The following is a 22,533-nucleotide window of genomic DNA, read 5'->3' as shown; positions in this document are numbered from 1 at the left end:
CACTGATCACTGGTAACACTAGTCTGCTGTAAATAAGGCTCATGAACTCATGAACTCATGAACCGTACACTGGCTATAGAGGAACAAGTGTAAAGCCAATATGTTAGACCATTTCTTGGCACCAAAGCCCCTAAGCTGTTCTTATACACTATGATGTTCTCACACATTGAGTATTGTTTTATAAACTGGTCACAAACTGGCATGACTACACTTAAAAACACTGAATCTCTCTTTGAGAAAGCTATAAAAACTTTTGATAAAAAGGCATTGTCATTTCATCACTGTGATATACTAGAGAAACATAAACTTATAAGTTTTGAGAATTTTAAAAATTTGAAGAGTGCTTGTTAGCTTACCAGCTGACAGGACGTAAGCTATTGTCGTCATGCAGCGTCCGGTGGCAGCGTCTGTTACAAAACTTTTAATTGTCTCCTTCTCCGAAACTACAATTCCGATTGACTTCAAACTTGGTATACAGCTTCTTTATGATGATGTCAACAAAAGTTAGTGAAATTATTTGGATCTGGATCTGATTCTGGATTTGGTGCAACTTTGAAAAATGTCCCCATTATAAGAGATAGGAAGTGGATCAATGCGATAACTCAGTAAATATAAATGATATCCAGTGTAAATTTCTACAGTCCAGCCCTGATGGGGAGATGACCAAAACATAACGTCCACATGCTTATCAGGATCTTCTTCTGGATCCGGGAACTTATGGAAAATTTAACATGGGCTCTTATGGGGAAAAAATTTCAATTGTCTTCTTCTCCGAAACTCCAGTTCTGATTGACTTCAAACTTGGTATACAGCTTCTGTATGATGATGTCAACACAAGGTATTCAAATTATTTCGATTCGGATCTGATTCTGGATTTGGTGCGACTTTGAAAAATTTCCCCATTATAACAGATAGGAAGTAGATTGATCCAATAAATCAGTATCAATGATATCAAGTTGGAATTTGAATTTTTTACAGATCTGATTGGAATATGACCAAAACATGGGCTATTTCTGTAATAGAATAAATACACAGAACTGGGTGATAATAAATGGCATCTGGATACATTTCCCAAAGCTTTTAATTTGGCTGGTAAGCTACAGGGCCATTGGTCCTATTTATTTATTTATTTTTATATATTAAGTGTTACAGAACCTTGCCCCTCCCCCACTGCATGGCTTCCTCCAAACACTTGAAAGCGGAGGTAGTACACAGGCCTCTGTAAATGGGAATACAGGGTGAGTCAGAAAAAACGCTCTTTTCATTTAAAGAAATTGTACCACTGAAATGGAAATGCTTATTTTTCTTTTGATCATACAGTCATATTGATGTGGTCATTGAGCATGTCTGGCGATTGAATCATTGATTTATGGCATAGCATAACAGAGGGAATGTCCATTGTTTATTGTGCACCGAAATATCTGCCAACACAGTTTATGCCACCGTGAATGAAATTGAAATTGTCAACCATTACAGCATGTTTACTCACCATCAAAATGTTTTGTCTCAACGAAGTCGTCCGGCACGACCTTCAACCTGGCTACCATTCAGATTGATGCAAATCTGTGCTCATTGTCGCATCTCTAACACAGCTCTTCTCGCCATTCGTGTTCGTCGTAGGGCTTGGATTTCAGCCGTGATGCGATTTCGGAGTTCCTGAAGAGTTTGTGGAACAGTCTGATACACACGGTTTTTAAGATACCCCCACAAGAAAAAATCAAGGGGGGTCAAGTCCGGGGATCGGGGAGAATTTTGTCACCATGAAAGCTTTCTGCACATCCGTAAACTGTGGTCTTGTCATGATGAAAACTCCCTGGGCACTGTCATGTAGGCCTATGTCCTGAGTGTGAAAGCAAAGCCCCGACTCCTGTAATTGTTGTCAATTTCAAGTTTGTTCACTGTGGCATACATTGTGTTGGCAGGTATTTCAGTGCCCAATAAACAATGGACCTTCTCTCTCTTATGCAATGCAATAAATCTATGACTACATCACCAGACATGCTCAATAACCACATCAATATGACTGTATGGTCAAAAGAAAAATCAGTGTTTCCGTTTTAGCAGTACAATTTCTTTAAATGGAAAGAGCGTTTTTTCTGGCTCACCCTGTAGTGTTATACCATTCAGCTGCACCACTTTTGGACAAAATGTACTGTCAGTAGTAGGAGGTAAACTTTGAAATATCCTGCCCCTCGCAATAAGAGAGTGTCCAACATACAACACTTTTAAAACTCACTTAAAACAGTGGCTCCAAGAAAACCAGAGATTCACTCACTTTTAATTGACATACATTTCATCACCCACACACTGTCTCTGTTTAGTTGTATGTAAGTATACAGGTGAATGTATAGGCTAATGCTCCTGTGATTATACTATGTCTATTTGTTTTTTGTTTATTTGTTTGTTTGTTTTGATGATACCTATGCCATCATTATTTGTATTTTATTTTATTTTTTTATTTTATAGCGAACGAGTGATGTACTAAAGTTGGCTGTTTTATGTTTAGTTCCTGTCACCTGCCTAGGGACTGCAGATTAAAAGTAGTTATTTTTACTAATTCTGGTATATTTACATGGATGTATTTTTTTATACAGCGATGTTCATAAATGGGCATATGGTCCCTATTAACCCTCCGGTATCCTGTCCAGCAAGGCCCTTACTAAGTACCAAGTGTGCCTTTTTGGCACACTTGTGGAATAATGTCAAAAAAATGTCATAGTTTGTTTTTAATTCTTTTACACTTTTTTCTATTTCATCAACTTGAGCTGTAAATAAAAATACCAAATACTCAATAACTGTCACATTTTTAACTCTTTAAATGCCATGTTTGTAATGTAAACAAACCATTTTTTTGGATGCAAAAAACAAAACAAAAAAAATTTTTTTCAATATACTACATAAAAAGTGGATCACATCTTATTTGATTTTTTTCATCCTGGCATATGTCAGTGATTAACTCCAACATTGGTTAATTTGCATTATTATTTTTGGCACTAGGTCAAAGGTTCAAAAATACTAGCATCTGTCACCAAGTGTGCGTAAAATGCACACCTATCAATCAAGCTGTTAAATATTATATATTGATTCATTTTTCTGCTCTAATTTGATTTTATTTTTGTAAATCAAGGTCAGCCCTAACCATACATATCAAATGGAAGAAACACTGCGTTTTAGGCACACTTGGGAGACAGATGCTAGTCTTGTAATTTTCTTTTGTTTATAATGTGCAAATTTTAGTTGGTGGCCAGAATTTTAAAGATCATGCAAAAATGAACAACTTTTGAATTTTAACCTTATTTAAATTGTGAAAAATAATATGAAGTTCTTTAAAACGAAGTGCAAAGTGTGCCTAAAAGGCGCACCCGGATACTGGAGGGTTAAATAAACCAATAAAAAAAAAAAATGTACGTAACTGAACTAGAAACTTAACGCTAACCATAACATGAGTCACTGATAGGTGTGGTTTTAACTCCAAATTAGGTGGATCAGTTCTGTGGATGTGGAAAAAACAGACAAATAAAATGACCTAAATCCACGGGGGTTGCTGTGTTTGGGGTCCGTGTTGTGGGGGTGTATGGACCTGGTTCTAATTTCTTGTAATTGTAGTTTGTCTTTCCTTCCTCTGTCTAATCTGTGTTTCTTTCTCTGTCTCCTCAGCCATTTCTCCTGCCTGTCGTCTAAGTACATGCTGTCAGGGATTCCAGCAGTGATGAGCACCCTGCTGGCCAACATCAATGCCTTCTACGCCCACCCCACTGCCTCCACCAACGTCTCCGCTCCGGCCAGATTCGCAGCCTCCAACTTTGGGGTGAGTGACCATCGCAGACCGTAGCATAAACCAGGCATTCTCACCGCAATGAAATCCAACAGCCGGCTCATTAAACCGTTTAGTCGTTCCGCACATCCAACACTCACATGATGAAATATGGTGAAATCTATCAACATTTAACCAACAGTCACAGGTTATTTTATGTGGCAATTACTGTGGAATACGAATGTCTGAGTTTTGTTGTAATTTTTCTGTGACAGGATAATGATCTGTCACTGAATATTCCGTGATGCTATCAACAGAGACCAAACTGTTTCTCCTCTCATTATAGAAAAATATCACGACTGTGCTCGACTCAAACTGCTCGACTTCTCTTCATAGTCTCACCACTCTCTGCAGCTCAGTTTAGACATATTTGACTTTGTTCAGAGTCTCTGTTTGGCCTTTATATCTGTTCATGTGTTCAACAAACCACTCCACAGTGTGTTTGAGAAAACTTCCACTAAATACTCTCTGGTTTTTCTACTCCATACTATAAGTGTAATTATCATGTTTACACCAAGGCTCTAATAGTTTTGGATTTTTCGTTCTAGTTTAGTTTTATTTAGTTTTGACTTTTTTTTCTCTAATTCAGTTAGTTTTAATTAATTTTTAGAGCAGGTTTGCTAGTTTTTATCAGTTTACATTTTTTTCCTAAATGCTTAGTTTTAGTTTAGTTTTAGTATTAATTTTAGTTTTGTCGTATCTTTTATCTTCTTCGCCATCGTATTCAAATAAATCCCAGATAGGACTCTGTTGCTTTCTCCCAACGTTAGTCTCCATGTTTCCAGGTAGGGTGGGGACCAGAAGACGACTCTAAATGACAAGTGACGACAAGTGACGGACCGTGAAGTGTCGTATGGTGCCGCTAGCTAAAATTGCTAGAGCGAAATAAATCGATTTCATATCAATCCAACATTGACAAAGATGAAAACGAAGGGAATTTGATCCATAGTTTTTATCTGTTTTAGTTTTGTAAGCACACAATACAGTTTCAGTTAGTTATCATTATTTTCTTTTAATTATAGTTTTTATTTATTTCAGTTAGCGAAAATGTTTTTACAATTCTAGTTTTCATCATTTTGTTAGTTTTCGTTAACAATGATAACCTTGGTTCACACCTGCTGCATAGATGTTTGACATTTTTCATTTTTCACCCATTAAGACCCAGTGTTACTTTGGTGTCAGTTCCCATATGAATTTTCCTCTAGATTTAACTTTTCTTAAATAATTTATCACCATTTATTATGATATTATCCTCTGTATTTTGCATTTTTTTCAGTGTAAATCCAGTATTTTTCCCCTGTATTTCATGTAGATGTTCATGAAAAATCTGAGTAAATTCAAAGGTTATTATTTTTCAACAGACAAAATGAAGAAAAAGCGACTCTTTCAGCAAGGATATCACTAGTCGCTTATCCATTGGACATCTGTGCAAAACTTTACCGATATTCACTAAATGTCGAAAAAATAGAAGTGTGTAATGTCGTTTTTTCCATTAAATCAAAAATGCGATGATTTGTTTGCTTATTATCACGAGATGACACGAGAAGTCATTCCATAAGCATGGTGAGGAACTTAAATATGGTGTTGATTTACAGACATGTTCATTATTATTCTATATTACCCCTCTGTCTCGTACTAAATTACAAAATAATTCAGTTTCCTGGTGTGTCCACACATACCGCACCATGTTTCTTTTAAAACTCTTCTTCTTCGCTTGTTGTAACGTCCGTCAATATCCATTTTTTTAATTCATGTGACTCTAGTTTTGAAAAAAGGTCTTTCCATTGCAGTTTTGTGTGATATACCAATTGCGCTATGCCCGAAAAACCACCTCTTGCCAGCATAAAAACTTTTAATCGAAAAACAAGGGTTTTGGCAAAATTTTTATGCGCAAGTTCTATTTGCGCAATTTTAGGGTAAATGGAAAATCGACTGATGACTGAACACAAAAATAAGCATGTCCATCCACTGTCATTGATCCAACTCCATGGGTTTTACTGGTGAATCAATGTTGTAGAAGATGACGGTGTTTCCACGGTAACTACAGAGCCTCTGAACGTCCAAATGGGTCATATCTAATGACCATGAAAAGACGACAAACCAATTACTTACATGTAATGATAGGACTGGTGGATCAACAGTTATTAAACGTTTTATATCAGTAGATGGGTTCGGTCACCAGTTGCTGTTTGGGTCTTTAAGGGTTAATGTCCCGGATTCAAAGCTAAACCTGTGGATCCGCTCTGAGCGTCACGGTGGTGTCGGTCCACACTGGTCCTGCAGACGGAGACAATGACAGTTAGAGGCCGGTCTTAATGAGTCCTGGGATCTGGGCCAATGGGGAGGACTTCAACTAGTTGGACTCCAGTGATATATGAGTGACTACAGGCGGTGTGTTCTCACTTTAATGGTTCAGGGAATGCAGACACACTCATTCACCACTGGCTGCAACAGAGAAGCTTTATTCCTCTGATGGCAGTTTGGTATTACACTACACTGCACAGGTTAATATGTTTATTTGGCACATTCAATTTCACCAAATTTTGTCATTTTTGAGTAAAGAAGTTTCATTAAAGGAGTGATATTTTGCTTTTTTTAAAAAATGGAATTATGCATTTTAAAACATTTCCCTGTGGTCAACATCAGCAAACCAGCACTTTTGTCATTTGTTTTCCAGTTAATCTTATTAAAATATGTAACGTTTAGCACATTTAACCGCTGAAGCAGATCATTTCTTTAAAGGTGCGGGAGACTTTCGTGACCAATTTTTCATCAAATCTGTAAAACCTCAGTCATATCCTCAGTATCATGAATTTGTGAGTCTTTCTGTGATTACTCCCTGATGGTGAGGTGAAGCAGCAGGGCCAATAGCATCAAATGTTGATAAATTGTACTTTGAATCACATTTGGTTATTTTCATTTATTTACTTATTTATTTTTATTAACCTCCCGTTTTCCTTTTTTTTCCCCCTTTTTTTTCTTTTTCTTTTCTTTTCTTTTCTTTTCTTTTCTTCTCTCTCTCTTTGTCTCTTTTTCTCTATCTATCTATCTATCTATCTATCTATCTATCTATCTATCTATCTATCTATCTATCTATCTATCTATCTATCTATCTATCTATCTATCTATCTATCTATCTATCTATCTATCTATCTATCTATCTATCTATCTCCTTTTCCTTTCTCCTCATCTCACTCAGCTTCAGCTACCTAATGATTGTATTTGGTCATATCCCTGACTTTTATTTTCTTTTATTTCTTTCCTTTTCTTGATTTGATTTGACTTAATTTGATTTTTATTTATTATTATTTTATTATTATCATTATTATTATTTTTTAAAATTTTTTCTTCTTGAGAAATCCACATCACAACAGTCGCACCACATACACATCTTACACACTACGCTACACACAGAATATTTACACAACCAGGACAGGACATTGATCTTTACTACTGACTGACATGTGTTTGTTTTGTATATTATATGCCATATATCTTAACCCCCCCTCCCTCCACATTATGATGATGTAATATAAATATTGTATAATACTGTACATAATGTCACTTAGTGTCACTTCAATAAAGGTTAAAAAAAAAGTCTGTCAAACTTCAGTCATATCCTCAGTGTCATAAATCTGTAAGTCTTTCTGTGATTACCCACCTGAATCTCTTGCATTATGGTGAACAATTTCGAAGTGCCATCCACCATAAACAAACCGTATGTTTACAAACAGAGTCAGGAGGTAACTTGGGCATCTTCGGAATTTTGTTGCAACATGCTTGTGGGAAATGCCGGTTCGCTCAGCTGTCTGGCAGCGGCAGCTGCTTCAGACACGAGGCGGAAACGGCAGGAGCTCTCTTCCCCCTATGCATATTCCTCCAGCCGTTTCCGCATTTCAGCCTTTTCTGCGTGTATTTTTTTCATCCATATAATATCATATGGTTGCGCTGTCCGAGCCTTCGTTTCCCACAATGCACATCGCGACAAAATTCCGAAGATGCCTGAGTGACCTCCCAGCTCAGGATGTAAACATACAGTTTGTTTATGGTGGATGGCACTTCGAAATTGTTCACCGTAATACAAGAGACTCAGGTAAGTAATCACAGAAAGACTTACAGATTCATGATACCGAGGATATGACTGAGGTTTGACAGATTTGATGAAAAATTGGTCACGAAAGTCTCCAGCACCTTTAAGAAATTGTAGACCAGTGTAATATATCAATTTCCTTACTAATAATTTATGATAATTTGAGCAGTACTGTCATAAAACATACTGCCAAAACAACATTTGATTTAAAACTTGATATGTTAAATACGTGGTCAGGTTCACTGATGACTGTGACTTAAAGGAGTGATATTTTGCCTTTTTTTTTTTTTTTTTTAATGGAATTATGCATTTTCAATGTGGTCTACATAAACTGTAAATGCTCTGCTTGGGTCTGAAGTCCTCATTAATTCAACTCCACAGGTCCATCTTTAACACTATTTCTGAGTAATGACACCAGAAAGGTCATTTTGAGCGCTGGCCCTTTAAATGCACATGAGCCACTTCAGGCCCCGCCCCCTGCTCTGTCCCGTTCAAGCAATAACTGAACATTTTAGGTAATCGCCTTGAAGTTTGGACATATTTTCAGTTTTTGCTACAACCGCTGCTGCAGATAAACAACTATGTCGTACTCAGAGAAATGTTCGTCAGAAGTCTGGCCCTTATATGTGCAAATGTCGTGATGTATTTGTTATAAAACGTAACAAATTAAGCAGGAACTAAAACAGGTTGTAGAAATCCACTCGATTTTTGCCAAAACTAATATAAAGATAGTTTTGCAGCACCTGGAGGGTTCAAATTCAAACTTTATGAACTATTAGAGTCCCCAAATACACAAATAAATGAACCAAAGACTAATAAAAGTGGGTTTAGCAAAATATGTCCCCTTTAAGTTAATACCTTTTACTAAAATAACTAATCTTTGCTGCTTTTATACTTAATCCCCTCTACTCTGATGTTTTTACTATCTTAAAAGATTTAAAGCAACTGTACAAAAAACAGTGCAGTGCAGAAGAATAAATAAAACCTAAATAAAAGAATAAAATACAAGAATAAATTAAAAACATAAAAAGCTTTACAATTTAAAAAAATTAATAAAATAAGAACAATAAACCAATACCAAATAAAACTAGAAGCACTCGGAGAGCGCAGACCTCCACCAAGGCTGATCAGTAGCCCCCCCCCTCGTGGGCCCCCCCACCCCCGATCACCACCAAAATTTAATCATTTCTTCCTCATCCCATTTCTAACAAACCCTGAAAATTTCATCCAAATCTGTCCATAACTTTTTGAGTTATGTTGCACACTAACGGACAGACAAACAAACAAACAAACAAACCCTGGCAAAAACATAACCTCCTTGGCGGAGGTAACACTAGAATAAATATAATACATTCAAACATCTCACACTGTTTCAGAAGGCAAGGAGAGAAGATGGGCTTTAAGAAGGGATTTAAAAACAGACAGAGGAGAGGAAATGACCACAATGATAACAAGAAAAGCACTTGGAGGGCACAGATCTGCCTCAGTTTTTTCTTTTAATTATAGTTTTTATTTATTTCAGTTAACAAAAATGTTTTTACAATTCTAGTTTTCATCATTTCGTTAGTTTTCGTTAACAATAATAACCTTGCCTGGACACAGAGAACATTATTAACCCATAAAGACCCAGTGTTACTTCTGTGTCAGTTCCCAAATGGGTTTTTTCTATATCTAACATTTCTTAAGTGATTTATCACCATTTATTGTAATATTATCTTCCTTATTTGGCGTTTTTTTCAGCAAAAATCAGGTATTTTTCTAGATTTAATTCACTGATCATGCAGATGTTCATTAAAGCTAAGATTACAGTTGAGGGTTATTACATCAAAAACAGAGAAAACTGAAGAAAAAGTGACTTTTCGTTAGTTTTCGTTAACGATAACCTTGGTGTGACGCACAATTCATATGTTTAAGGCTGTGACTTATTTACCAAACTAATAACTATTAAGTTTTGACCAAACTGTGATGTGAAGTTTGAGGAACAGTTCTGTATAATTTGTTCTTTTCTTGTTTCTGCATATTTTGAATCGAGGCTTATTTCTGACAGAAAACGCAGACAATAGGGAGTTTGTTTTCCCTTCGTCCCTTTGTCCAGACTCATGCTCCGTCCATCTGTCCATCTGTGTCTTTGTCTCTTTGTTTCTTTTCTCTTCCTGCTGCTGTCATTTCCTCCAGGCAGACGTGGAAAACACACTGTTTCTCTCATTCTCCTCTCCTCTTACTTTATTTGTCTTTTTTTATTTATTTTTTTGTTAAAGTTGAGCCAAGTCGGTGTAAAAGTGCTTGTTGCCATGGAAATAATATGATTTGTTCTTGACTTTCTCCTCTGTCAAACTTCATTCCAGCCTGTCCTTCCCCCTTTGTCTGTCCCTGTGTCCATATCGATCTGCTCTGGCTGTTGTTCAGTCCATACGTCATCTTTGACATTTGACAGTTTTAGTGTGTGCTTTGTGTTAGAGCTGTGGGTTTGTTGTGCGTTGTGTGGCTGCAAACAGATTCTACTTCCACTCTGTTTCGTCAGTGTAAAAATGTCAGTGCAACAGTGGATTTTTCCAGTGGTAACAAACATCTTCAACTTAGTCGTTTTTTTTGTTGGTTTGTTTGTTTATCATTAACAGAAATTCATTTCTATTTTTTCGGAAATGGTATGAGTTCTTATCTTTTTGGTGTCATTACTGTTTATGTAGATGCTGCTGGTAATGATATTATTATTTTATTTAATTTTTTTCATCCATATGTTTTTTAATTGAATGTTCTTATTGTAACAATCATAACTGTACAGTTGAATATACATATTACAACACAGTTTTGTACATAATGTATTACAACATAGTTTTGTTTATTTATTTATTTATTTATTCTTTTTCCTCCATAGTATTTTTATTGAATTTTTATATTGTAACAATCATAACTGTACAATTGAATGTACAAAATATATTACAACATAGTTATGTAACCCAACTCTGATGCACCTCATACTCCAACCAAAATATATTAACTCACACATCCTAAGTCAATACATAAAATAAAATGAAATGAATGAATTAAAACAAAAAAATCCTTGGTTCCAATGATAAGTTGTTGTTGTTCATCTTTTTTATATATGATAAGACAAGCTGCCTCATTGTGTATTTTTATTTTATTTTATTTTATTTTATTTTATTTTTTGTTATTTTTTTTTTTATTTTTTTTACCTCCACAGTTTTCTAATTGAATTTTTATATTGTAACAATCATAACTGTACAATGGAATGTACATAATATATTACAACATAGTTTTGTAACCCAACCCTGGTGCACCTCATACTCCAACCAAAATATATAAACTCATACATCCAAAATCAATACATAAAATAAAATGTAATTAATTAATTAATTATTAAAAATGACCCTTAGTTACAATGAGAGGTTGTTGTTGTCCATCTTTTTAATGTATGTTAAGACAGGCTGCCTCATTCTTTATTGTTATTATTATTATCATTTTTTTTTATGTATTTATGTATTTATTTCTTTATTTATTTTTCCTCCATAGTTTTTTAATTGAATTTTTATATTGTCACAATCATAACTCTACAATTGAATGTACATAATATATTACAACATAGTTTTTTTAACCCAATCCTGATGCATGTCATCCTCCAACCAAAATATATAAACTTACATATTCCAAATCAATACATAAAATAAAATGAAATGAAAGAATGAATGAATGATTTTTTTTTTTAAATTATCCTTAGTTACATTGAGAAGTTGTCAGTAAACACCTGAATGTTCTCCTATGATGATAATATCTCTGCTCTGTGGATGTTTTTAAAGCAAAGCTCAAGACCCACTTGTTTACTCTATGTTATATGTCTTGATTTGCTTTTACTGTTAATGTTTTTAGTTTTTAATTGTTATTATTATTATTATTATTATTATTATTATTATTATTATTATTATTATTATTATTATTAATAATAATAATAATAATCATAATAATAATAACAACAACAATAGCAATAATAATATTGAACACAGACCAGAGTTTAGCTAGGCGTTAGCTGTTGGCTAACATCATGCTAACAGACTGTGTAGGCTCTGTGTGACATGACGATAAACGTATATTATGTGATGTTAGAAAACTGTTTGATGCTGCACTATCTTTATGTTGTTGTAAATCACACACGTCATGCTGTCTCTACCCTGGAGATGAAGGACTCATCACTTAGCGATGGTTTCCGTTTCCTCCTTCAGGTTACTCAACCTAAGTGTTGGGTGACGCCTCCTTATTCCCAATTAAAAGATGAATTTATCACCTTTCTGATCAATTGGAACATATGCCAAGTGTTTTATGATCACATAAATCGTGTCAGAGCGGCGGTGGAGACAGGAAAGTTGATGAGTAACAGCACAATGGACTCGATTACAATGACTGTAAGTGTGAAGTGAGAAGAGGAGCTGAGGCTGAGGTTTAGAGGACGAGGAGGGAAGGACGACGGGACGGTGGGACACGCTTTAATATCATATATCAAACCATTAGTGATGGGACTTTTGGCTCTTTGAAGGGAGCCGTTCAGTCAGGAGTCGTTCACTGAAAAGAGCCGTTCAAAAGACTGGCTCTTTTATGTTTTTTGCATTATTTTGACACACCAATGTTTTAATGACTAAATAGGCTACATGTGATGATTGACATTACATTTTAAAGGTGTTTAATTGGTGCGGCAGTAAATATTATCTTACCATAAAAAAGAATAGTTAGTTCAAATGTGTGGGCTAAATACATGACATGAATCGAACCCAGGACCTTCTTGCTGTGAGGCACAAGTGCTAACCACAGCACCACTGTCGCCCAAAAAAAAATCTTCAATTAAGTAAAAAAAATCTTCTATTAAGCCAAAAAAAAAAATCTCAAATTTAGCAAAAAATCATGAATTAAGCCAAAAAAAACTTCAATTAAGTAAAAAAAAAAAAAAAAAATCTTGAATTAAGTAAAAAAAAAAACTTCAATTAAGCCAAAAAAAAATTCAGATTTTGCAAAAAATCTTGAATTAAGCCAAAAAAAATCTTCAATTAAGTAAAAAAAAATCTTCAATTAAGCAAAAAAAAAAACTTCAATAAAGTAAAAAAAAATCTTCAATTAAGCCAAAAAAAAAAATCCCAAATTTAGCAAAAAATCTTGAATTAAGCAAAAAAAAATCTTCAATTAATTAAAAAAACTTCAATTAAGTAAAAAAAAATCTTCAATTAAGCAAAAAAAAAAATCTCAAATTTAGCAAAAAATCTTGAATTAAGCCAAAAAAAGAAATCTTCAATTAAGTTAAAAAAAAAAAAAAAAAAAAAAAATCTTCAATTAAGCAAAAAAAAAAAATCTTCAATTAAGTAAAAAAAAAATCTTCAATTAAGACAAAAAAAATGTTCGCATAATTTTTGCTTAATTCAGTTGACAACTGTGGAATTTTTGCACTTTGCTAATTCATCCCACGGACCGGATTGGAACCTTTGGCGGGCCGCATGTTTGAGACCCCTGGTTTAATACATAATAATGTCATAATAATGCACTGGGTTTGTGGGTCAGGTATGGAAGTGTCATATCCTCTAAACCTGCCGGGACGTACTTAGAAAAGACCAAATGTCTCTGCTGTCGCCTTCACATGAAAATACATCAGGGTATATTACGGGAATTTTAAGATGTTTGCACAAGAGAATAACTTCTCAGCTCATGATATGATCTTGTATTATCCAAAGTGTTTCCATTGTTCCTGTTGCAACGTGACAGACACAAAGAAAATAATAACTGAAACATTTGTGGAGTTAATTAGATTTTGGCTTTTTAATTAGATTTCATTGCCAGTTAATGTTGGCTATCGCTCGTACTTTCATCCTGAGAAGAAAAGAAAGGGAGACACACTGTAATAAATAAACAACTATGTCCAAAGTAAGTGTTCCTGCAGCGAAGACTGGATCTGTGAGTTGGAAAGTGAACGTTGGAGTTCTTTTTTTTCTTTTTTTCTTTTTTTAACCCGCCACCACCACCCCTCTTCGGAGGACAACTTTATTTTTTAATTGCAGCTTACGCTTAACAAGTGACCAGTAACAATTTCAAGTTTACACTCATATTGTCATACATTCCTTGCTAGTACACATATATAGAGAGGGAGGGGTTCATATAAACAAAAGTGCACAGGGACGACACTTAACAAAGTGACAGATTGACACATGACAGTGGGACAGAATAGACATAAGACAAGATAAATGGACAGACGGATTAAGTGGTTGCTCTTATAGATAATAATGTCGATCAGATGTATCGCATTGTTATAAGTGTGGTGTGTGTGTACACTGTAACAAGGATACTGTGACATGTACAGTAACTTGCTGGCAGCAATTAGCAAGTAAGTTGCTGTATTACATGCTACAGCATACTTACTGTATATTAAATTACAGTACCTGTAAAATACTGTAATTGTCATTATAGTACCAATCACAGTACTGTAATTACTATTACAGTACTGTAGTATGGTGACGTATTTTGTATCACAGCAAATAGTGGACTACTGTGAAATGGGAATTTGGGGTATTTTATTGAATACTCCAAAACAAAAACAAGCACTCAACTTTTTGTTTTAAAATGATGAAGCGAAAAAAGACATGTAGATATGTGATATGCGCATAAATTTTAGACTTACATTTCTCATGGAACCAATAAAAGCTGTTCTTGCTTTTCTATCTTTTGCATGGTGAGTAAAAATAAAGAACTGCTGTTTGAGGTGATAGTTTGGATTTTTTGAAGTAAAACAGTTGAGAAAATGTTATGGCAAAGGAATGGGCTGTCTGATGGCAATGTAAAAAATGGGAATATCCTTTATGTAGCGCACTCTTGAACCAATATTGATTTATTTAGGTGGGCTTTGTTTCAGGTGGTTAAAATTCACTTTGAGCTGAAAAGAAAGGTTGAAAATACAGCTGAAAAAGTTGAAAGTGTGGCTTGTTGAAGATTTCTACAATTTTACCATTTCATTTAGCAGACGCTTTTGTCCAAAGTGACGTACAACATAAGCAAGAATTTAGACTTGAGGGAAAAACCCTTAGTAAGTGCAAAAAGTGCTTCAAGTTTGATTGGCCACAGGCGCTGCCATCAAGTACTAGAAGAAGTGCTGATTTCTCCATAAAAAACCATTAAAAATTTTTGGCATGAAAAGCTGAATATTTAAAAAAAAAAATTGAAAAATATAAATACAAGCACTAAAGTCCTGAAGAGGCTGAACATTTTAAAGTTTGAACGGTGAAAATCTGTGAAAATCAGATCCATTTTGAGTGGTATTTTACTTGTGGAGTAGGTGGTCACATAGCAAATACTTGCTCCCATCCCTGGTGAAGAATATTAGAACAAATATGTGCTTTTACCTCTGGAGAAATTCCAGTGATGTGGCTGCCTCCTCTGGATATTCAATGTTGAACACGTAGTATGACCCAAAGAGGGCAGCTAAAAAAAAAATCCTGCTCAAAATTACTGTATTTTGATTTACAGTAAAATATATTTTACTGATAGAAAAGTGGGTGTTGGGGTGGGGGGTGGGGGGGTATGTGTTCTGTTCTGATGATATATGCAGTTTTCAGCTATGTTTGTTTTAAAAAAAAAGTTATGAATGGTTTCCAGTTGTTCTCAAAGGTTGACATATGCTTCTTCTGGAGAGCATTATTTTTTTTCCATTGAAATATATTCAGCCATGAGGTTAGTCCAGTGAGTGATATGACATGCATTTTTAGATTTCCAGTTTTGGAGGATTACTTTTTTGGTGACAGCTAGAGAAATGAGTAATGGGTTTTTGAATCTGGATGGGAGGTGTACATTGGGTATGTCCTGAAAGGAAAAGAAAGGGAAACACACTGTAATAAATAAACAGCTATGTCCAAAATAAGTGTTCCTGCAGCGAAGACTGGATCTGTGTGTTGGAAAGTGAACGTTGGAGTTCTGACAGATGTCCAGAGAACTCTAAAGAGGATTATTACACAACTAAACTGCGTCATTTTGTCATTTTCACCAATGTGACTGTCACACAGAAGTGTTTTTTCCTGTTTTGGTTTGTTTTTTTAGCTAGTGAAGTACTTTTGCCAGTTTCTCGTGTCCGTTTCATCCTCCCTTCGTCATCTCGGACCAAACTGGTTGAGTTTATTTCCTGTGTTTTTCAGCCATGTCGTGGTTCCCTCCTCTTCACAGATCTGCCCAGTCCCTCAGCTTCTGTTTGTTTTGCTGCCATGGCATGTAGGCCCATTTGTACTGCCAACACATATTAGAAAATAAAAAAAATAATAGATGAATTAAAAACTAAGGGATGCCACTGTTGGCTGCAGCTCAGGAAACAGGTTGGATCAGCTGTTACTGTTGTGTTAGAGATTTGTTCGTTCATCCTCAGAGATGGTGTGGAGGCTCCTGATAAAGTCAATGTTCTAACAAATAAACATTAACAACTCTTTAAGACTGCTATTATAACAGGCCGCCTAGGTGTCTTCATCAATCAATCAATCAATCAATCAATCAATCTTTCAAAGTTTATTTATATAATGCTTTACAACAACATGAAGAACACCAAAGTGCTTTACATCTAAAAGTGTGATTAAATTATAAGATAGGAACCGTTTAGTCCAGGGGTGTCAAACTCATTTTAGTTCAGGGGCCAAATTCAGCTAAATTTGATCTGCAGTGGGCTGGACCAGAAAAATAACAACATAATAACCTATAAATAATGACAACACCAAATTTCTGTCTTTGTTTTAGTGCAAAAAAAAAACCCATTAAATTATGAAAATACTTGCCTTTATAAACTATCCAAAAAAAAAAAAAAAAACCCTGAAAAAAATGAAATTTAAATCAAAAAACGTAGAAAATTTAGTGCAATTTTAACAATATTATTTCTCAACTTCTCATTTGTCCATGTGCATTATGGATCAGATCTACAAAGACACTAAACACTGAGGAACAGGCAGAAAAATAGTTAAAATTGTGCTTAATTTTCTTTAGACATTTCAGGTTGTTCATATTTGTTCAGGTTATTCACATTTAATTGTTTCAGGATAGTTTGTAAATATAAATATTTTCATAATTTAATGTTATTTTTTACACTAAAACAAAGGGAAAAAAATGAAGTTGTTAATTCTAGATTTTTTTTTGGTTTAAATCAAGTTTTTTTTTACTTAAAGATTTTTTTTGGCTTAATTCAAGATTTTTTTTTATTTAATTGATTTTTTTTTATTTTTTTTTTATTTTTTTGCTTAATTCAAGATTTTTTGCTAAATGTGAGATGTTTTTTGGCTTAATTCAAGATTTTTTTTTACTTAATTGAAGATGTTTTTTTTGGCTTAATTGAAGATTTTTTTTTTTTACTTAATTGAAGATTTATTTTACTTAATTGAAGATTTTTTTTTTTTGGCTTAATTCAAGATTTTTTCCTTAATTCAAGCAAATTTCTTTTTTTTGCTTAATTCAATTCAAGACTGTGGAATTTTTGCACTTGGCAAAAACATCCCAGGGGCCGAACTGGACCCTTTGGTGGGCCGCATCTGGCCCCCGGGCCGCATGTTTGACACCCCTGATCTACATGTTTAAAATGTTAAATCTACATGTTTAAAATGTTAAATCTACATGTTACTCCGTAAATATGTTTACAGTTGGGTGTGTTTTTTACAGTATTGTTCTGGTAACCACAGCTGCCAGTTTTTTTCCATAAAAACAACAGGTTTTTTTTACAGTGTGATTTTCACAAAGAAAAGACAAAATTAAGAGAATAATATGACAATAAATGGTGATAAATCAGTTAAGAAAGGTTAAATATAGAGAAAAATTCACTTGGGAACTGCCACGAAAGTTGCACTGGGTCTTTATTTACACAACCCTGTAACACTAAGGAACTTAAAGGTGATATCCACCCTCGTGTCTGTCGAAGCCCCTGAGCTGATCTGAAGTCAGTGTAAACCACAGCCTCTTATTACTGGAATAATCAATGTTATGGATCTTTGTTTACTGTCTGATTGCAGAGACAACACGTGTGTATTGTTGTGCTGTTGTGCATCATGTTTGTGTCGTCCTCACCGACTGAACCACCACCATGTTCAGTTCAATCCGTTAAACCTTTCACTGTTTGTCTCCAACAGAGAGATCGTTTTGTGAAGCTCCTGGATCAGCTGCACAACTCCCTGCGTATTGACCTGTCCATGTACAGAGTGAGTCTCCACTTTCATCTGCTCTATATTTTACTGCAAATCTGTCGCCTTATTTCATTTCATTTTTATTTATTTATTTCAAACATGGAAAGAAACAAAATTAAGCAAAACAAGGCAAATTAACCCTCCGGCATCCGGGTGCGCTTTTTAGGCACACGTTGCACTTCGTGTTAAGAAACTTCACATTATTTTTCACAATTTAAATAAGGTTGGAATTCAAAAGTTGTTCATTTTTGCATGATCTTTAAAAGTTTGGCCACCAACTAAAATTTGCACATTGTAAACAAAAGAAAATTACCAGATTAGCATCTGTCTCCCAAGTGTGCCTAAAACGCACTATTTCTTCCATTATAACCACTGTTTTTGATCCAAAGCCATTAAAGCATAAATCCTGCTTTTACTGATATCTGGGCTTCATTTGAGAGGTGAGGGTCTAAATTAATTTATTAATTTGTTAATGTTGCTGTTAATCATTGACATATGCCAGGCTGCACAAATCAAATAATATGTAATCCAATTTTTATGTGGTATTTTGAAAAAATGTTTGCATCAAAAAATGTAGTGACATCATGATGAAAAGAGATTGTTTAAAGGGTTAAAAAAATGTAAAATGAATCATTACTTGATATGTATGATGATTAGGGCTGAACTTGATTTACAAAATTAAAATCAAATTAGAGCAGAAAAATAAATCAATATATAGTATTTAATAGTTTGATTTATAGGTGTGCATTTTTTGTACACTTGGTGACAGATGCTAGTATTTTTGAACATTTGACCTAACGCAAAAAATAATAATGCAAATTAACCAATGTTGGAGTTAATCATTGACATATGCCAGGATGAAAAAATCAAATAATATGTGATCCACTTTTTATGTAGCATATTGAAAAAAAAAATTTTGTGTGTTTTTTGCATCCAAAAAAATGGTTTGCATTACAAACATGGCATTTAAAGGGTTAAAAAATGTGACAATTATTGAGTATTTGGTATTTTTACTTACGACTCAAGTTGATGAAATAGAAAAAAGTGTAAAAGAATTAAAAACAAACTGTATGAACATTTTTTTGACATTATTCCACAAGTATGCCAAAATGACACACTTGGTGCTTAGTGAGGGCCTTGCTGGACGGGATACTGGAGGGTTAAGACAAAAACAAAATAACATTTAAATGGACAGACTCTATCTTCAAACACATACAAGTCTGAATATTGCATGGTCGAAAAGGAGTAGGAAGAAGTATAAACTTATTTAATCCTACCCCTCAGTGCTTTTACACCCTTATCATTAACTTAATACAAGAATCAAATACTATTTTCCTAATTTTAGCATCGGACCACAACTAATACATAATGCAGTAACTGAATTATTCACAACAATATGATCATGGCAGTACAGTCGTACAAACAGACTCAACAATTCAACCATTTTCTTCACTAATTACAGCAGATTTATCAGTACAACATCATCCATAAACAAACAGGCCTCATTGTCATTATTAAATATTGTACCTCTTATGAATCAATTCTTTATATCTTTTTTTAAACTGAATTATGTTTGATATTTGTTTTATCTCCACACACAATTTGTTCCATAATTTTACTCCACAGATGGTGACACAGAAACTTTTTAACGTAGTGCGTACTTTATGAATCTTTAAATTTAACTTTCCCCTTAAATTATAGCCTCCCTCTGTTTCACAAAACATTTCTTGAATATTGCCTGGCAGTAAGTTATTCTTTGCTTTATACATTATTTGAATAGTTTTGAACTCCACAAGGTCAATGAGTTTTAAAGTTTTAGACTGGAAAAATAGTGGATTTGTGTGTTCACGAAAACCAACATTGTGAACGATTCTTACTGCTCTTTTTTGTAATCAACTTGTATATGTATTTCCCCATATCTCTAAACAGTAACTTAAATAAGGTAAGATATTATTTATTATTATATGTATTATATATTATTTATGAATTATTCCGTTCACAACAACAGAACACAGTGAATAAATATCGTTAGCCATAGCTTAGGTAAATTAGTTGAGAACTGATTGTCATTTTCAATAACGACCTGGACATATAGAGTCAAACGACCAGTTACTCACACATTCACATTTCTGGTTAATTTACATTAACCAGTTAACCTACCAGTACATGGTTATGTGTATGAAACTGTGACATCTGCAGTCAGTCACCACTGTTTGCCTTCTGTCAGTTATATGGGACCAACTGTACTTAATCATAAAAAAACAAACACCTTTAGCGATTCAGAATGAAATTAGTTACATTACCATAGAGCACAGGTGTCAAACATGCGGCCCAGGGGCCAAATCTGGCCCGATAAAGGGTCCAGTCCAGCCCCTGGGAGGAATTTGTGAAATGCAAAAATTACACTAACAAATTAACAATCCATTTTATTGTTACAGGATAGTTTGTAAATGTAAATATTTTCATCATTTAATGTTATTTTTTGCACTAAAACAAAGAAAAAAAAAAGTTGTTAATTCTAGATTTTTTTTTTTTCTTTTTGCTTGATTCAAGGTTTGTTTTACTTAATTGAAGATTGTTTTGGCTTAATTCAAGATTTGTTTTTACTTAATTGAAGATTTATTTTGGCTTAATTCAAGATTTTTTGCTACATTTGAGATTTTTTTGGCTTAATTGAAGATTTTTTTTACTTAATTGAAGATTTTTTTTGGATTAATTGAAGATTTCTTTTACTTAATTGAAGATTTTCATTTTGGCTTAATTCAAGATTTTTTCCTTAATTCAAGCAAAAATTTTTTTTTGCTTAATTCAACTCAAGACTGTGGAATTTTTCCACTTGGCAAAAACATTCCAGGGGCCAAACTGAACCCTTTGGCGGGCCACATTTGGCCCCCGGGCTGCATGTTTGACACCCCTGTTTTAATGGATTTTTTTGTGTGTTTCTGCAGAACAACTTCCCAGCCAGCAACAAAGCCCGTCTCACTGACCTCAAGTCGACTGTGGATCTGCTCACCAGCATCACCTTCTTCAGGATGAAGGTAGAAACTGAACACACACCCCCTACACAAACACCAAAGTATCAGGTCGTTGTCTAACAGGGATGGAAACAGACACGGCTCAGATGTACAGCTGCACGATTGATTCCTGCCACTTAGTTCAGTTCTTGACAGATTGATTGCAGTGTGGAGGACAGTAATGAATGTGAATCTGTGTGTGTGTGTGTGTGTGTGTGTGTGTGTGTGTGTGTGTGTGTGTGTTTGTAAGTAAGTATGACTGAGCAGTAGATTATTAGATGTCAGATGTCCCCTCTGTGCCATTTCACTGTTTTAACACTTCATATATTTTTTGGCCAGTGTGATGGCATAGTTGTTTTGTTAGCACTTTTACCTCACAGCAAGGAGGTACCAGGATGCCCCCCCCCTTATAAATAGATACATGTAGGGCAGGGGTGTCAAACTCATTTTAGTTCAGGGGCCACATTAAGCCAGATTTGATCAGCAGTGGGTCGGACCAGTGAAATAAGAACATAATAACATATAAATAATGTCAACTCCAAACTTTTCTCTATTTTTTATTTGATTATTTTGTTCTATTTTATTTTATTATTCTCTGTTTTAGAGCAAAAAAAGTAAAATTATGTGATGAAAATGTTTACATTTACCAACTATCCTTTAAAACAGGGGTGTATAACATGCGGCCCGGTAGCCAAATGCCAAAGGGTCCAGTTCGGCCCCTGGGATGTTTTTGCCGAGTGCAAAAATTCCACTGTCTTGAATTGAATTAAGCAAAAAAAAAAAAAAATATATATATATATATATATACATATATATATATATATATATATATATATATATATATATATATATATATATGTATATATATATATATGTATATTAGCTTGAATTAAGGAAAAAATCTTGCATTAAGCCAAAAAAAAAAAATCTTCGATTAAGTAAAAAAAAATCTTCACTTAAGCAAAAAAAAAAAATCTTCAATTACATAAAAAAAAAAAAATCTTGAATTAAGCCAAAAAAAATTCTCAAATTTAGCAAAAAATCTTGAATTAAGACAAAAAAAATCTTCAATTAAGTAAAAAAAAAAAAAAATCTTGAATTAAGCCAAAAAATATCTTCAATTAAGTAAAAAAAAATCTTTATTAAGCAAAAAAAAAATATCTTCAATTAAATAAAAAAAATCTTGAATTAAGCCAAAAAAAAAATCTAGAGTTAACAACTTATTTTTTTTTTGTTTTAGTGCAAAAAATAGCATTAAATTATGAAAATATTTACATTTACACACTATCCTGTAACACTAAAATGTGAATAACCTGAACAAATTTGAAGAACCTGAAATGTCTGAAGAAAATTAAGCACAATTTTAACTATTTTTCTGCCTGTTCCTCAGTGTTTAGTGTCTTTGTCGATCTGATCCATAATGCACATGGA

The 22,533-nt window shown here is 34.0% G+C and overlaps 1 protein-coding gene across 3 annotated transcripts in view; it reads left to right on the top strand.

The window, feature by feature from the left end:
* LOC115425830 (protein unc-13 homolog B-like) overlaps positions 1-22,533 on the top strand; it is a 240,365-nt gene that overhangs the window by 135,001 nt on the left and 82,831 nt on the right. For all 3 annotated transcript variants that reach the window (XM_030143619.1, XM_030143616.1, XM_030143617.1), the window contains exons 14-16: positions 3,658-3,808; positions 18,035-18,103; positions 21,037-21,126. In XM_030143619.1, the coding sequence (XP_029999479.1) occupies positions 3,658-3,808; positions 18,035-18,103; positions 21,037-21,126 (310 nt within the window). The remainder of the gene's footprint in view (positions 1-3,657; positions 3,809-18,034; positions 18,104-21,036; positions 21,127-22,533) is intronic.

This window comes from Sphaeramia orbicularis, chromosome 9, assembly GCF_902148855.1.
Source record: "Sphaeramia orbicularis chromosome 9, fSphaOr1.1, whole genome shotgun sequence".
NCBI lineage: Eukaryota > Metazoa > Chordata > Actinopteri > Kurtiformes > Apogonidae > Sphaeramia > Sphaeramia orbicularis.
The sequence above is the reverse complement of the archived record's forward strand: the minus strand, read 5'-3'. Positions and strand labels throughout refer to the sequence as shown.